Source organism: Nerophis ophidion, linkage group LG11 (genome assembly GCF_033978795.1).
Source record: "Nerophis ophidion isolate RoL-2023_Sa linkage group LG11, RoL_Noph_v1.0, whole genome shotgun sequence".
Taxonomy (NCBI): Eukaryota; Metazoa; Chordata; class Actinopteri; order Syngnathiformes; family Syngnathidae; genus Nerophis; species Nerophis ophidion.
In genome coordinates, this window is record NC_084621.1 from 38,348,458 (window position 1) to 38,367,322 (window position 18,865).

At 39.3% G+C, this 18,865-nt stretch overlaps 1 protein-coding gene across 2 annotated transcripts in view; it reads left to right on the plus strand.

The window, feature by feature from the left end:
- creb5b (cAMP responsive element binding protein 5b) overlaps positions 1-14,637 on the plus strand; it is a 207,770-nt gene extending 193,133 nt beyond the window's left edge. For both annotated transcript variants that reach the window (XM_061915849.1, XM_061915850.1), the window contains 2 exons: positions 3,175-3,283; positions 10,179-14,637. In XM_061915849.1, the coding sequence (XP_061771833.1) occupies positions 3,175-3,283; positions 10,179-10,333 (264 nt within the window). In that variant the 3' untranslated portion in view covers positions 10,334-14,637. The remainder of the gene's footprint in view (positions 1-3,174; positions 3,284-10,178) is intronic.
- The last annotated feature ends 4,228 nt before the right edge of the window (positions 14,638-18,865 follow it).

The following is an 18,865-nucleotide window of genomic DNA, read 5'->3' on the forward strand; positions in this document are numbered from 1 at the left end:
AATACTGATGATAAATAAAGTTTTTAAATAAAGCAGCCACCGGGAAAAATACAATTATGGTTCCAAGTACTCAAGTATAAAACCCACCATCAAAACAGAACAATAATAATGTCACTTAAATAAAATAAAGGCTACAGTATTCCAAGTTTTAAATAAAGCAGCATACAGGAAAAATACAATTATGGTTCTAAGTACTCTATAAAACCATCAAAACAATAATAATGCAGCAAACGCAACCCCAAATGCGACTCAAACCCACTCATCATCCTCCTCCTCCTCCCCTTCTTCCTCCTCCTCTTTCTCCCCCTCCTCTCCCTCACCCACCTCATCATCATCCTCCTCTTTAATCACAAGTTCATTGAGGAACTGCTGTTACTCATCAATCTCCTCCGCTTCCTGAACCACAGCAGCACCCTGCTGTCTATCCCTCAACAGCATCTCTCTGCCTGCCTGACATGGCTGTCCCTCCTTGAGGCAGTAAATGAGGTGGTCCTCACTCCCATCAGCTGCCACCGTCAGCCCACACACCTTGTAGGATACCAGAAAGCAACAATCAGCTATGGCTACTGTTTGCAACACACGCACACATACACACAGCCAGCCAGCCTACCTTGAATGAGTTGATCAGAGTGTCCCGATCCAGAGCATCCCAGGCTCCCAGGACCCAGTCGACCAGGAGGCGGCGGAACAGGTTCCCTGACTTGGTGTAGGTCCTGTCTTTATCACCAGCCATCCAGTTATCATAGTAGTCACGGAGCTGCGCTTTGAAAGGGCCATTCCACACAACATCGGGGGCCTGCAGGTACTTTGTGCAACCTCCAGATATAACAGCCATTGTAAGGTTGTAGCCCCTTTTGAGCTCTGCCTTTGTGGCCTCGCTGATATGGCATTGGTACGAGTCCCATGCAAGTAGCCTCGGTCCGAACTGAAATTTCCCCACTGCCCTCTGGAGCCAATCCTTTGTCAGGTCATCATTAAACCAGCCATTCTTGGAGGAAGCTATGATCACCCCGGGGATGCTCTGCATAGCCTTTACATCACGGACAGCACCTTTGAACACAATGTAAGGCTTCAGCTTTGTCCCGTCTGCTTTGGCTGCAAGAGCCACCGTGACGCGTGCCTTCACGTGGTCGGTGGTTTTGAGGCAGATGGAGTGGGCGCTCCTCTCATTGACCATACTAAAACCAACCATGTCAAACCAGACGGCTGTTTCATCCATGGCGATGATATTCTTGGGCTGGATTTTCTTGGCCTCTATCTGTTTAGTAAAGAAAACGAGGAAGTTGACAATCTTCTCGACGGGAGCGTCCTTCTGTGCAACAGTTGTTCTCTTCCTGAAGGTAAAGTTGTTCCGACGCAGCAATCGATTAATTGCACCAAACACCACCGTGTCACTCGCAGTGGCATACAACTCCTTGCCCTTAATGCGGATCATTTTGCGCGACACACGGTGGTTCAGTCCTCAAACGTGATATATCCACTTTCACAAATTAGCATCAAGCTCGTCGCTCAATTTCTTCCGACCTCTGCCAGATAAGTGAGCCCGTTTTCCATCGATTGCCGACTGAGATAGTAGTTCTCCCTTTTTTTGTTTCCATTCGCGTACACGTTTTGGGTCAACGTTAAACTGCCTGGCCGCTGCCAAACCAGAATTCTGCTCCGCATACTTCACAACCGCTAGCTTGAACTTTAAGTCAAACTTTCTGTTCTTCTTTCCCCTTAAAGTATTCCCGTCCATCAGCCCATGTATAGCGATACATGGGCTATTATTAGGAAGAGGCGTTTAATTCACAAAATGGGCTCAGAGCCCGGGCGGCTATTAGGACATTGGCGGTTATTTGCCCAAGGGCGTTTACTTGGTAATATACGGTATGTTAGTAATATATATTTTATGTGAGAAAACCAACGTCATTAAAAAGAAAAATAAATAACGCCAAAACGCATCAATTTGATTTATTTTAATCAGCCCCTTAAGTCATTCAGAAGCTATAAAATTATAAAAGGATGTTGCTGAACAATGTGTCTTATAATTTTATTTCAGACTGTCCAAATATGTTGAAACGTACACAATAGACAGATAATTATGTGTATTATGTGTCTTTGCAGTGCAAGGTTTGTGTGGAACTGTATCAGTTTGCATGTCCTTTTCAAACGTGCTAAATAAGACACAAAATAGTGCTCCAAAATAGTGATGAGTGTTGATAAATCACGTTGCGATAATTATATTTGCATTTTTTCTTTGCGGTGTTGCGGGTTTTTTCATGATTGTCATATATTTTGCATCTTAATGAAGACAGAGATGCAAATCAATCTCACGCCTTATTCTACTCACTTATCAGACACAATCCACCTCACACATGTTTAGTAGAACCTCTTTGCGTGTGCCATGAAGTTTGCGCAAGTTTTAGTAAACACACAAACCTTTGGTAAATAAATATAAGTTGCAATTACTTATGCAAGTCCAAGACGGTAGATGGCAGAAGTGTATAGTTTATAGTGTGCTTTTTGTTGCGCCTTAAATCTGGTTAATACTGTAAGCATGCAGCTGTTTTATTGTAATATGCATTGTAGTTGTAGTTTTCAACAGCAAATTTGGAGGTCTTTAAATCGCCATTTAAAATCCCTAATGCTAATCATTAGCATGTCAATAGCAAAACCAAATTATATTAGCACCAAGCTTGTACATATTTGGAAAACTGAAGCCTTGCTTTACTTACGTTTGGGCGTTTTTTGAGTCGTCTTCTTTGCTGGCATTAATAATTGCAAAATTACCTAGAGGTAGTTTGGCTGATTTTGCTCTCAGTGCTGCTGGAGTGATCGCAAGCCAGACTTAGGCGGCAAACAGACATGACGTCAAACGCAACCCAGGAACCGTAACATGGCACCGATTTTACGTGAATAGGTGCCTGGTAAGACTCGGCAGGATTCAGTTTGTGCCAAAAAATGGTACCCGATTCGGTATCCATCCAGATTCATGCCCCCCTTCGGCATCGCACCACGTCCACCAAGGGGGGCCCACCCCACTATTTGCTTAACGGCAAAGTTTATTTGATAACACAATGATAGTTAGTGTTTTTATTTAAAAAACAAACAACAAAAACAAGAGCAGACCTTTCAAGGGTCAATGGACTCATCTGTCAGGCTAAATTATGGTCCTGTTTTCTTTCATTTCAGAATGAAGTGACAATGCTAAAGAACGAGGTGACCCAGCTCAAGCAGCTCCTCCTCACACACAAGGACTGTCCAATCACCACTATGCAAAAAGAGTCCCAAGGTTACCTCAGTGAGTCACACACACATGCACACACCCACACACACACACCACTACACACTTTGGTCCACAGAACAGTGTGTTGCCAGAATAAAAACTAAAGTATGATGAGATGTTGCGCTCTAGTTCCCACGTTTCCTCAGCAAGACCCCTCCTATTCTGGGTGTAGGTAGTCTCAGGCCCATCTGGGATCTTTTCTTGCACCTTCAAGGGACACTGAGTGAGAAATGCGTCATGAGGTGCACGCCTGTGTCCATGCACCCCGCGTCTTACCGATTCCTCTCAGCCATGACATCAGGACCCCGCCCTTTGATACCAGAGCCATTTTAATTAGGATCGGAAGCCTCCCCTGTGTGGCTTTGGGGAGGAAAATCAGGCTCACATCCGTCCTGGCTCAATGTTTCTTTTATAGAGGAGGCGGACCTGTCCCAGACTGGGCGAGACGTTCATCAATGAGTCTTAGGTTGTGTACACAGGTCCAGTTTAATGTGACCACCATCTATCAGGTGTGTTTACAGAGCTGAGGGATTCTATTTTCCGTTTTGATGATATCTTGGTCTGTTTTTACTAGTGGGTTTTAAGCAGCCTTTTTACACAAACAGCAGAATTACCCTAGAAAAACAATATTTCCACCAATTTTTGTAGAATTGTGGCACAGTAGCTATGTGCACATGGACACATTTAATCGGATTAAAAGCCTAACCGGAATAGAAATGCTTCATAGGGACGGCGTGGCGCAGTGGGAGAGCGGCTGTGCGCAACCCGACGGTCCCTGGTTCAAATCCCACCTAGTACCAACCTCGTCACGTCCGTTGTGTCCTGAGCAAGACACTTCACCCTTGCTCCTGATGGGTGCTGGTTAGCGCCTTGCATTGCAGCTCCCTCCATCAGTGTGTGAATGGGTAAATGTGGAAGTAGTGTCAAAGCGCTTTGAGTACCTTGAAGGTAGAAAAGCGCTATACAAGTACAACCCAATTATTTATTTATTTATGTACACACGGCATTCGGAATATTCTGACCCGTTCACACGTTTAGATAAAAATGTTATTCCGGTCAAGTTTGATTGATTGATTGATTGAAACTTTTATTAGTAGATTGCACAGTACAGTTCATATTCCGTACAATTGACCACTAAATGGTAACACCCGAATAAGTTTTTCAACTTGTTTAAGTTGGGTCCAGTGGTGGTTTATGCCGAAAGTCATTTGGATTATAGCGCATGAAAACACATCTTCCAAAATCCAGGTTAGAATTATCTATACTGTGCATGTCTTAGTCTCAGCTATACTTTAGTGGTGGAGGGGGTCTAACGTTAATAGTCTCAGAATGAAGCAACTGTCTTGCTGCTGTCGCCCCCCTCAACATGTACAAAACTAGTGTTACATACTGTTGAGTTTGTTGCTTTAAAACAAAACAAGCAAAAATAAAAGTACTGCCTGGAGTGTCATGTGTCGATGTAACAAGTTCTCTTCTTAACGAGCTGTTTTATTCACGACCTTACGGCTAGTCCAAGTGCCAACTGCCAGCCTCAGACACGTACACAGAATGTCATAACATGAAGACGCACTGCAACACGTACATAATCACAACATAAAAGGCACAGGACAGCTCTATTTCAAAAAGAGAGGTAAAACAAAAGTGGTGAACAGAAGGAAAAAAAGATAAATAAATACCGTGATAATGTCGGACTAGAAGAAATGCACAAAGCCATGTTTGTTTACAGTAAAAGTCACTGCTTAGTCAGCACCTGCAGTGAGCAAACTCGTCCAAAAGGTGGCGCCATAGCACAAATAATAACACACCTTTCTGCTTACGTTAAGTTCTGCACTTTCGTAAAGAATTCTGACTTAAAGGACAACTATCCCTACTTTATTTTATTGTGCCTATTGTTCACAATCGTTATGAAAGACATGACGGGTTTTTTTTTTTTTTTAAAAAAGCATTATGAATATTAAATACATTTGATGAAATGTTTGCTTACAAAAGAGCCTATGAGAGGCGTTCAATTCTGCCTATAGAGCCCCTAAAAAACATCCAAACACCTCCATTGGGGGTTTATATACATGCTTTAAGTGTTTAAGTAATGTAGTAACAGACACATTTATAATAACATTCATTATTTCGATCATTTTAAGCATTCATTTAAAAAATGTTTGCTTTTTTTCCTTCATTACTGATTGTTACTCACTGCAGACTTTATGAGCACCAACGAACATAATGCAACACAACTTACTGTACAATGTCTGCTGTCATTAGGATGAAGACTGCTACGATGTTCATATATTCCTATTTAGATAAACAATGTCTCATAATCCCCGCAAAGAAACGGGGTGGAGGGCGATGGGAACAAGCGCTTTTTTTGTCAGTCTTGCCAGTTCCAGGTCCTAAATTGGTTGTCAAAGTGTAACAACTTGTCGGATTACCTACTTACACGTCTTATGTCCGGTGAGAGGCATGATGTAATAAAATTACAGGGAGCAAGGAAGCAGCAAACCACTCGATGATGTAAACAGCATAAGCTTGTGATCACTTTGCAGCTCTAAATAGTTTGTCTGCGTTAGCACTTATTCTGTCCACTAAAGATGCTGAGATCATTATCCATGCGTTTGTTACTCCTCGCCTCGACTACTGTAACGTATTATTTTCGGATCTCCCCATGCCTAGCATTAAAAGATTACAGTTGGTACAAAATGCGGCTGCTAGACTTTTGACAAGAACAAGAAAGTTTGATCACATTGCGCCTGTACTGGCTCACCTGCACTGGCTTCCTGTGCACTTAAGATGTGACTTTAAGGTTTTACTACTTACGTATAAAATACTACACGGTCTAGCTCCATCCTATCTTGCCGATTGTATTGTACCATATGTCCCAGCAAGAAATCTGCGTTCAAAGGACTCTGGCTTATTAGTGATTCCCAAAGCCCAAAAAAAGTCTGCGGGCTATAGAGCGTTTTCCGTTCGGGCTCCAGTACTCTGGAATGCCCTCCCGGTAACAGTTTGAGATGCTACCTCAGTAGAAGCATTTAAGTCTCACCTTAAAACTCATTTGTTTACTCTAGCCTTTAAATAGACTCCCTTTTTAGACCAGTTGATCTGCCGTTTCTTTTCTTTTTCTCCTATGTCCCACTCTCCCTTGTGGAGGGGGTCCGGTCCGATCCGGTGGCCATGTACTGCTTGCCTGTGTATCGGCTGGGGACATCTCTGCGCTGCTGATCCGTCTCCGCTTGGGATGTTTTCCTGCTGGCTCCGCTGTGAACGGGACTCTCGCTTCTGTGTGGGATCCGCTTTGGACTGGACTCTCGCGACTGTGTTAGATCCATTATGGATTGAGCTTTCACAGTATCATGTTAGACCCGCTCGACATCCATTGCTTTCGTCCTCTCCAAGGTTCTCATAGTCATCATTATCACTGACATCCCACTGGGTCATCATTGTCACCGACGTCCCACTGGGTGTGAGTTTTACTTGCCCTTATGTGGTCCTACCGAGGATGTCGTAGTGGTTTGTGTTGTGGTTTGTGCAGCCCTTTGAAACACTAGTGATTTAGGGCTATATAAGTAAACATTGATTGATTGATTGATAATAACAATACCACTAATACTCGGTTAATGTTCAAGTCACAAAATGTAACTGGAGTATTGATGGATCTTTTTGAATGGTTATTAATTGGAGTTTATGGGCATAAAAGTGGAGCTCCCATTGACTCCGCTGTAAGCGAACTTGTATTTACCTTTATTTAATAATTACAAGGCATTAAAAAAAATCCATCCGTCGTCATGTTTTTTCATAGTGATTGTGAATAATAGGCTAAATTTTAAAAAACGTGCAGTTCCCCTTTAAGGCTTGATGCATGAAAATCCACGTCATAATCGGATCATTTTTTCAGGGTTCACAGTAACATTCTAATCCGAATGATAATCAGATTAAATACATGTTGTCCATATACACGTGGCTAGTGACAAATTAATACTTGATTCAATTTTGGGTTAGGACCTTGATAAAGAACCAAATACAGGATTTCACTATTACACTAAGAGTCAACCATATCCATCTATGTGTCCTCCGCTATGAATCAGGAAGTAGTCTTCAAGCTAACAAATAGATGGACAAACAAACACTTTTGAAAAAAATGTGTTTAGCCTTGTTGGAGCTTCACGCTTTACTAAATGATTCTCTAGTCTAGGGATATAACGATACATGGTAATAATGATAATTGCGATATTACTGTTTTAAGTATAAATAAACTGAAAAACCATGATCGTTAACTGCTCTTTGATAAACTTACAGACTGACTGCTGACAGCCTGCTATCTTAAATGCTAACATGAAAACAAGACACATTAAAGTCTTTCATATTGTTTTTGTCATGATCTTTTGTGAGTGTTTTGAGTTGGGTGGTGGTTTTTCCCTTGTTTAGTGTTTAGTTACTGTCTTGCACTCTTTTTTTCTACTTCTGTGTTGGTGTGTTGTCACACTGTAATTTTACTCCTGCCTCTGAGCGATGGCTCCTCACACCTGTCCCTCATCATGATGAGGAGGGTTCATTACACCGTTGCTGACAGTTAGCATTCTGTCGAGTTCAGCTTGTAGCCTGTTCAATTTTGTCTTAGAATTGCATAGCTTCCCTTATGCTTCCTGTGCACTCCCAGCTGCACTAATATTTTATTATATAATTTTTCCAATGATCAAATATTTTTACCTGCAAACTGTATCCTCCTGTCCTCTGCATTTTGGGATCATGACAAATACTGCTACCATGCGGCCCAAGCGTGATAGTTTTAGATTTAATATTATCTGTTTTTAAGGCTAAGCTTTGATTGCTTTTAATATTAGTTTGTACTGTAGCATTATTTCCAAGGCAGTTTTTCCACAAAAATGTCTTCAAATTACGGCTGTCAATTTATTAATTTTCTTAATCATGGTAATCACACTTTTAACTTGTGATTACTTGTGATTAAGTAAATTACTTAAAAAGTTAAAAAAAGACCCGATATTTTGACACAAATGTAATTTTATTATCAGAATATAATTTTTTTTTAAAGGTCTTACTTGAATTAATTTATTTGTGTATTTTCAGGTAACCATTCGCGGTTAAAGTAAAAGACATTTCTCCATGTCATGGTTCCCTCTTACATGAAATATTGTAAGCCATGCTGGACTCAGGCAAATCAAACCTCCATAAAGCCAATTATATAGCTGTACGGACAAGCATTGAAAATACTGACTAAAAAAACCACGACAATACCACCATTGTAACGTTCTCCCGAAATATAACATGCTCAGTTTTGAGCATGTGATTGTTGTATCATGTTCGTCTGGTTCACAAAATAATCCACAATGCTGCCCCCCCCGTCCATTGAAAAATGATGTGATGCTATAGGGCAGGGGTAGGGAACCTATGGCTCTCTCGCCTGATGTGGCTCTTTTGATGACTGCATCTGGCCTTTAAATAAATCTTAGCTGACATTTCTTAACACGATAACTAATGAATAATTCCGCTGGTGTTAAAAATAACGGTCCAAATATAAAACATTCTCATGCATTTCAATTCATCCGCACCTGTTCAAGAAGTCGCAATAATGGTAAGAAGTATTTTATTTATAACTGGCTAGCCTCAGAATAACAATGTTATTAAAAATAATAAGAGTTATTTTACTCAAAAAATGTTGGTCTTACTTAAAAATGCATACATTTAGTTGTATTCAGTGTTAAAAAATATTATATGGCTCTCACGGAAATACATTTTTAAAATATTTGGCTTTCATGGCTCTCTCGGCCAAAAAGGTTCATAAACCCTGTTCTAGGGCCTTAAGGTCTGCATCCAGGTGGATTGTAAGATCCCACTGAGAAAATCTGCCTTTGCCCAAACTGCTTTTTCTTTTAAAAGAACAAACGACTAGGATAAGCTTACCACACACCTGAAACACCTAACACATAACAATAATTTTGCTTTTCTGGCAAAAGATTGGTTATTTGGTAACCAGTGTTGCCAACATTGACTAACTGGTATTTTAATGACATACAGTCTGTAACGTGGCTTGTCTGGCATAATGAAGGAATGTAGTATGTTACCAATGTTTATGTTTATAGCACTTTTAGTATAGCTTTTAAATATATGTGCTTCTTAAATAGTAGGGTGGATCCAGGTGTTGGAGGAAAGGGGGTGTGGGAGGCCATAGCGGAACAGCATATTTAGTGAAAGTAAAGAACTATCGTGACACATACAGATAAAAACATACACATTAACTCTGGGAAGATTTTTTAACCTGAAAAAAATGTTGTCCCTTAGAAGGAGCGGGACAGAAAATATTTAATCCTTTAAACACACATTGATATTGACCCAACAGTTTATTTTCACCTTTGTTTATTAGATTTTTTTTGTTCTCCCTCCAAGAAAACTAAACAAAAAAACATCAGTCAAATAAGAACAGGCCAATAATGACATAAAGTCACAGACAACTGTACTCCTAATTGTTGGGGCCAACATGATGCAGCAATACACAGAAGCAGATAAAAGGCTAATTCATTATTTACATTTCAGTTAGGTTTCAATCGGCATTGAATTGGAGATCAGTCTCTGTTACATATTTTATGAAAGCCCCCCATACTTTTTGAAATTTTACAGAACAACAATTCAATGTCAGCCAATTTTCGATCCAGGACACTGTCGTGTTATTTAGATCTGGCAGTGGCTTGGCCACCCTTCTCAGTGTGACCTTGCAGGTTAGAAAAAAACATGAATAATTACATGATTATATTCATGTGAGCATCTTAATTGTCGCAAAGGTTTAAGGCGCTTGTTTACAGCTAGTGATTAGCCTCACTATACAGTACTATTTTGATATCTCGGTATTGCGCAATAACAAGCCGGCTTTCATCAAAGTGTTGCTTCCGTGATGTGTCCTCAGGTCCGGAAAGTAGTCCAGCAGGAAGTCCATCTCCAGCTTGCACGCAACAGCAGGTCATCCAGCACAACACCATCACCACCTCCACCACAACTATAGGGGGCAGCGGCGTGCACGGACACGCCAACAGCCGAACAGACATTAACGCCATCCATTAGGACCCCGACAGACTGTCAAGCCCTCGTGGTGGGACCAAACCCCCCCCACTCCCCCTCCTCACACATGCTCTGTACTGCTCCCCGTGCTACACACGTCAGCCATCAAGAAGAACCTCAAGGGCCTCCAAGGCTGTTCTTTTTACAGTGCCACGGTGTGTATTTTTATAGTGCCTATAACCTGCTCATGTTTTATGTTGTGTTGCATCTTTACTATTGCTTTTGTGGCGTTAGCTTGCAGCAATACTCCCGCGGCGTGTTTTTGTAGCGGTACAAAGTGGACCATAGCGTTCATGAAACGAGAGGGAAAAGACTGGAGACAGTCATCTCTTAAAGGGACTTACTTATTAAAGCATTTCCAGCACGTTCAGGGAGACAACTAAAACGTTCTTACAAGTTTTTAGTAGGCCTTTGTACACTTTTTTTTTATTTTATTTTGTAAAAAACAATGTATTGGAAATAATTCAAACTGTCAACATGATACAACTTTCATTAACTTTAAAGGGGAACATTATCACAATTTCAGAAGGGTTAAAACCAATAAAAATCAGTTCCCAGTGGCTTATTTAATTTTTTGAAGTTTTTATTTTTATTTTACCCATCCCGGAATATCCCTAAAAAAAGCTTTAAAGTGCCTGATTTTTGCTATTTGTGACGCCATCGTCCATTTTCCTGTGACGTCATCCAGTGATGCCAATACGGATAGCACAGCAAGATATAGCGACATTAGCTCGGATTCAGACTCGGATTTCAGCGGCTTAAGCGATTCAACAGGTTACGCATGTATTGATAACGGTTGGTTGGAGTATGGAGACTGATAGCGAAAACGAAATTGAAGCAGAAACTGAAGCTATTGAGCGAATAGCTATTGACGCTGTTCGGCCATGTTTGCCTTAGCATCGCCGGTAAAATCTGCAGACCAACGATCAGAAGTTTCGCATCTTGTGACACTGGATCAACTTAAATCCATCGATTGATAGGTGTTTGTTTGGCATTAAATGTGGGTGGAGGGAAACGCTGGATGTAAATATAGTTTCAAATGTACATACAGCTAGCCTAAATAGCATGTTAGCATCGATTAGCTGGCAGTCATGCCGCGACCAAATATGTCTGATTAGCACATAAGTCAACAACATCAACAAAACTCACATTTGTGATTTAGTTGACTTTATCGTTGAAAATTCATCTCCTTTGAGTGTCGCAGGATATCCACACAATCTTGCTATTTCTGTAGTAGCACAGCTTTCGTCGGTAAAGTGTGCGGAACAAACGACTGACCATTTCGTCGGCTTTCCCCATACCCTCGTATTTTGAACAAATTTCGTCCAATTTCTTACCACTTTCGCATCTTTGGGCTAGTGGTGCAACTTGAATCCCTCCCTGTTAGTGTTGTTACACCCTCCGACAATACAATACCGACGAGGCATGTTGTCTCCAAGGTTGCAGAAAATAGTCGAAAAAACTGAAAATAACAGAGTTGTTTGAGAAAATGGCGGCTTTATTACCTAGGTGACGTCACTTTCTGATGTCATCGCTCATCGCTCAGGCAGCGATAAATAGAAATGTGTTTAATTCGCCCAAATTCACCCATTTAGAGTTCGGAAATCGGTTAAAAAAATATATGGTCTTTTTTCTGCAACATCAAGGTATATATTGACGCTTACATAGGTCTGGTGATAATGTTCCCCATTAAAGGCAATGTCTTAAGGAATGTTTGAACTAAGGCTGTCAAATAATAAAAGCATTTAATCAGATTAGTCACACTTGAATTGTAATTAATCGTGATTAATCACAGTAAATTACTTATAATGTAAATTAAGTTTAAACAACACCAATGTAATTTCATTGTCAGAATATCATACATGATTTTTTTAATGTTTTATTTGAATGCACTTCATTTATTTTTATCTTAAGTAGCATTAGACCTACTCAGTGGCCTAGTGGTTAGAGTGTCCGCCCTGAGAACGGTAGGTTGTGAGTTCAAACCCCGGCCGAGTCATACCAAAGACTATAAAAATGGGACCCATTACCTCCCTGCTTGGCACTCAGCATCAAAGGTTGGAATTGGGGGTCAAATCACCAAAAATGATTCCCTGGGTGCAGCCACCGCTGCTGCCCACTGCTCCCCTCACCTCCCAGGGGGTGATCAAGGGTGATGGGTCAAATGCAGAGAATAATTTCGCCACACCTAGTGAGTGTGAGACAATCATTGGTACTTTAACTTTAACTTTAATTTGACTTTATTTTAAAGTGGTTAACCATCTGCGTTTAAGGTAAGGGAGCATGTGTGGCCAAAATAAATTGGGTGATTAATAGAGGGGGGAATCTTTAAGCACCTCATGACACGATTCTATTGCAATTTTTGGGTTGATGATTCGATTTAGAATCAATTCTGGATTCAACACGATTTTCATAATATAATATTTGGTATAGGAATTATAATAAAACCTTTTCAAAACAGGTTACAAAGGCTACTCTTGGCTGCTGACGTGTGACTTATATGAGCAGTGTTGGCCTAAAAAGTGTTTTAAAGTTGTATTATGAACATTTTATTTCCAAAAATCACAGAATGTTAATCAATCTATTTAAAGAAAATACAGCAATTGCAACGCCAACTCCATCCCAACTTTATCAAACCCAAATTTATAAAAGTCTCATTAACTATGGTATTATCAATAACGGTTTTAATCCAAAAATGTATTCTTTAAAAATACAAAAATTTAAAAAATCGATTTGGAATCAAAATAAATGCAAATCACGATTTGCATGTGAATCAATTTTTTGGATTAAACTGCATTGATGCATAATTTATGCCATCATTTTTCATGGATTAATCGCACGTTACATTTGACAGCCCTAATTTTATCAGTCTAACAAGTGTAAAAAGTGCCTACTTAACAGCACTTATAAAAGCTACGGTAAAAAAAGGCATATTGTACTGAGCAGCCTGGGCATGGGTGTCTTATCTCCGCCTATCTCCTTTGCTATTGTTGTCATCAAATTGTTCCTGTTTGCCATATTTTCTGTGCTGGCAGTAAAAAAAAAGCCAAAGAAAAAGCCATACTTTAGATTCTCACTGAACTGAATGAAGTTTTAGACTTTAGAGTCGTGTTTTTCTCATTGTATGTCATTCTGGACGTTTCTCTTTAGAAGTTCCACTGTGTTCGAATTCAAATCTATACCTTGCTATGAACTTGAAAGTAGTATAATTATAAAAAATACTAATTCATTTTTGTACAAAATCCTACTAAATGATCTTGACAGCAGTATGTCAGGTGCAACTAGTTCCAGGATTTGGACAATGAAAGTTTTTAGGATTTTGCCTTCATACGCCACCACAACTGATCGGACATACATCAAAATGTGATTAAATTGAAGACTTTAAATTTAAAATTTCAATGGAATTGTGCCTATCGTTCACAATCATTATGAGAGAAAACAAGACAAATGTTTTATTTTAAATTTTTTGAGCTTTCCAACATGTCCAAATCAACTTGTTCTTGGTGAATAGCAATGCAGCTAATGGGAGCAAACAGCTCTACCTCTAAATCACTTTAAAAATGCATTAAGAAAGGTCACAATTACTTAACTTATGTTCCGTACCCTGTATAATAACCAAGTTGTAGTGAAATTGTTATTGTAAGAGGGAACACTGAGGAACTCTTTTTCTAGCGTACTAACACAACAGCATGTTTTGGTATTAGCCGTAAAAGTTAACTACGGCAAGAGATAAAACTGCGATACCATACCAATTTTTACTGACTGAAAAACATGAACTATCATATTACAGTATCTGTTAAATATCAACCCATATTTCATGTTTTGTTTGGACACCGCTGAGATTGTCAGACAGTGTATGTACTGTAGTTCTGCATGCATAATGATCGATTTTAAAGTGTGACTAACTCAACGGACAGTTGTGCGTTTGGTACAGATGGCCGGGGACGTTTTTCCGTTTTTTGGGGTAAGCACTCCATTTATGTTGAAATGGCTTGGCTCCAAGTTCCACGTTTATAGCGTCAAAGTCACTTTCACCTCACTCTCTCGGCTAATTCTGCTCCAATGTCTCACTTGTCCTTTGTGCTCGCTTCTATAAGCAATAGTTCATCCTCCGTATATTCAGCTTCAAAAGTATAAGGTTGTGAATCCCTGCTTGTCCATAGATAGTGGCTTTTTTGTCTGCTACCAAGTCCGCCATGATAAGAAAACACATTCGCGTTTGATTCTGGAAATAGAAACACACATGTCGCCAGAAGTGAGACACGCGCTGCTATGGAAACGGAAATCAATGCCTGGAAGGAATCAGTCCTGGCTATATATATATATATATATATATATATATATATATATATATATATATATATATATATATACATATATATATATATATATATATATATATATATATATATAAAATGTGTTTTTATTATGAAGCGAATAAGCATGGCGATGCCCTAAAAGCGTCTTTCTTGATACTTCCCTAAAAAAGAGTAATTATGATTTTACAACATTTCTACATTTCTGAACGATTTTAAGTCTTATATTTTAATATAATTGTAGGTCATCTTTCTAGTGTCCAAGATAGTTTACATTATTTTAAATAGTTTCATTGACTAGGCAATCAGATCGACGTGCAAGACGCTTTGCATCATTAAAATGTATTTTACAGTTAATTGTATCCGACATGTTTACATTTCATTTCCTGTGGCACCGATTCATTGGAATGTCCCTTATATTTTTCACCATGACAGGTGAGGCCCCCCAGCCATAAAATATCACATTTCAATTGTCAGTGAAACACATCTGGATTATTTCCGTTGTGTTGATGGCATATGAAGGCAAAAAAATATCATAGTGGAACCAAATGAAGGTAGACGGTGTTGCAGACGGGAATATATGCAACACCACAACACAGACTGTTATCGTCACTGCTGGCGTAGAAAAGCAATAGAAAATTCAAGTATACTTAAAATGGTAGAAACATAAACACTGTGATAGCAGCAAGGCAGCTTCATCTCTGTAGGACCACCTTAAGCTATAATCTCATTTTTTATGATCATGTCTGTTTTGGCAAAATTGGATATAAATGTTTCATATACAATTATATATGTGTGTGTGAGCATAATTCTTCCCAGAACTAGTATGGTTTCATATTTGTAAATGTCACAATGTGCCTCAGCTCCTGCATCATTTCTATTTTTCTTCCAGCATTCATATCCATTTTCCTAGTCAGTGTGATATTGATACTTTTATTGGTTTTTGTATCGAATTTCTCACCTTGTGACCTCCTGCCAGCGTCTTGATAAATGCAACTCGCCCTGGTTTGAACTCGACGCATCATTCCCTTCCAAGAAACACGATCTTTTACTTTTACTTTCCGAACTCGAAGCTGGAAATACACTTTTGTAAACGCTCACACAGCTTGTCTATGCACTTTGTATATTCTAAAACGTGTTCTTCGCCGTCGGTAACCCTTTTTTTTTATTACACCAGCGAGAAAATCTTATATTAATGTTTTTTTCATCAACATTCCTCTGTTCCTTGCTCTCATGTCCAAGTTTTACAACAGCTTTTACAGTAGTACCTCAAGCGCTTCACTCAAAACAATTATATCTTAAATCGAGGTCAACATTGAAATGTATTCAAAGCCATTTAAACGGCACTATTTTAACATGTAAACAACCTTTTAGAAAAAATTATGTATCAAAACAATACAATTTAATGTACTACTAACAACTAGAGTAATTTTATGAAGTAATGTTATGATAATGTAAAGCATTTACTTTGGAGAGTTGACTTATGCAGCATTTCCTTCTGAGTCAACACACCATCAGCAGTTTCTCCATATATTAATGGATAAATGTCCGTAGTTTAGATATTTTAACATTCTTCGCTGGCGTTATCAACTCATTGTGCTTCAGTGTGGTGCAGGCTAGCAATGATACGCTGAAAATTGCTAACACACTTGGTCATGTTTTTGATGATCGCTTTCTTTAATTCAACAAATATCACCCACGTCTTCTCAGCACTGTCCTTCACGCTCACTTCCTATTTTCCCATGTTCGGAAAACTAAATTATGTCTATCTCTAGCTATAAGCTAATGCGAGCAACTGTGACATTAGCTACGTCAACTAATGGCAGGGATGTTTGAAACTCAAATGTTTGCTTGCAACGTAAAGCACAGCAATTAGCCGAGAGACAGCTTTTATGTTGAGGCACTACTGTAAGCCGCAAAAAGTGGAGATCTAAGCAACATGAAATATAGTTAGGGTTTTAGGCTTGGTTAATTTGCAGGTGCTTTTTTGCGGTGTTAAACTGCAAAAGAACATTTTCCATCCTTCCATTTACTACCGCTTGTCCCTCTTGGGATCGTAGGGAGGCTGAAACCTATCCCAGCTGTACTCAGGCGGAAGGCGCGGTACACCCTGGACAAGTCACCACCCCCTCTTTGGCAATATTGAATGATAGATTTTAAAGTGTGTCCTTCGATGTACTGAAAAGATCCAGCTATAAATCACGGGACAGAACAAATAGTTCTTGCAACTTTTTTTTTTCCAAACATGTCGCATCAAATGTTTTGAATAAGCTGCCGGCTACAGATGGCCCTTAGGCCACACTTTGGTCACCCCTGAAGAAGGTGCTTTAATTCACCTTTTTACACACACACACACTTGCGTTAATAGACGAATAGACAAATATTTCATTTTAAAACGTTTTAACTGGAAGGACGTCAAGATTGTCCCAAAAATTGCAGGTTCAGAAAAAATATTTGTTGTTGCTTTATATGCAGGGAAAAAAAAGCTTTATGTACAAGACTAGTTCCTACTTTGTTAAATGTAATAAAACTATAAATATTGTACATTATAACTTGAATTTATATAATCATGTAAATCAACCACCTTTCTTGTTGTAGGGAAATAAATACATGTGTGTACATAATGTTTGCATAACAGCACTTGATGCCTTTTATCTCTATACAGTGCTTGAATATGTTGTTTCTACATCATGAACTGATCTTTAATGTTGTACATTGTTTGTTGTTTTTGCATTTGTACAGATGTTCCACATTATCGCTGCAGTTATGTTATGCCATGAAAATAAAGCACTTGCTCAGCAACATGCAGATCACTGCCTCGATTTGGAATTTTGAAATGCATTCCACGCATCATTATCAAAAATATCGTAGAAAAATACACACAGTGAAAGCAAATACAAAGCAAATGTTCTCTGGCAACTATCGTACCCTAAGTGTCTTATATATGCATGTATATACACAAAATAACATTTTCCATCCATCCATTTTCTATATATAAACATATATGCATATATCCGCATATGTACACATACATACAAACCCCGTTTCCATTTGAGTTGGGAAATTGCGTTAATTGTAAATATAAACGGAATACAATGATTTGCAAATCATTTTCAACCCATATTCAGTTGAATATGCTACAAAGACAACATATTTGATGTTCAAACTGATAAAAAAAAAATAGTTTTCAAATAATCATTAACTTTAGGATTTGATGCCAGCAACACATGACAAAGAAGTTGGGAAAGGTGGCAATAAATACTGATAAAGTTGAGGAATGCTCTTCAAACACTTATATGGAACATCCCACAGGTGTGCAGGCTAATTGGGAACAGGTGGGTGCCATGAATGGGTATAAAAGCAGCTTCCATGAAATGCTAAGTGATTCACAAACAAGGATGGGGTGAGGGTCACCACTTTGTAAGCAAATTGTCGAACAGTTTTAGAACAACATTTTTCAACGAGCTATTGCAGGGAATTTAGGGATTTTACCATCTACGGTCCGTAAAATCATCAAAAGGTTCAGAGAATCTAGAGAAATCACTGCACCTAAGCGATGATATTACGGACCTTTGAGCCCTGAGGTGGTACTGCATCAAAAACTGACATCAGTGTGTAAAGGATATCACCACATGGGCTCAAGAACACTTCATAAAACCACTGTCAGTAACTACAGTTGGTCGCTACATCTGTAAGTGCAAGTTAAAACTCTACTATGCAAAGCCAAACCCATTTATCAACAATCCCCAGAAACACCGCCGGCTTCGCTGGGCCCGAGATCATCTATGATGGACTGATGCAAAGTGGAAAAGGGTTCTGTGGTCTGACGAGTCCACATTTTAAATTATATTTGGAAACTGTGGACGTGCTGTCCTCCGGAACAAAGAGGAAAATGACCATCTGGATTGTTATAGGCGCAAAGTTCGAAAGCCAGCATCTGTGATGGTATGGGGGTGTATTAGTGCCCAAGGCATGGGTAACTTACACATCTGTGAAGGCACCATTAATGCTGAATGGTCTATACAGGTTTTGGAGCAACATATGTTGTCATCCAAGCAACGTTATCATGGACACCCCTGTTTATTTCAGCAAGACAGTGCCAAGCCACGTGTTACAACAGCGTGGCATCGAAGTAAAAGAGTGTGGGTATTTTCCTGGCCCGCCTGCAGTCCAGACCTGTCTCCCATCAAAAATGTGTGGCGCATAATGAAGCGTAAAA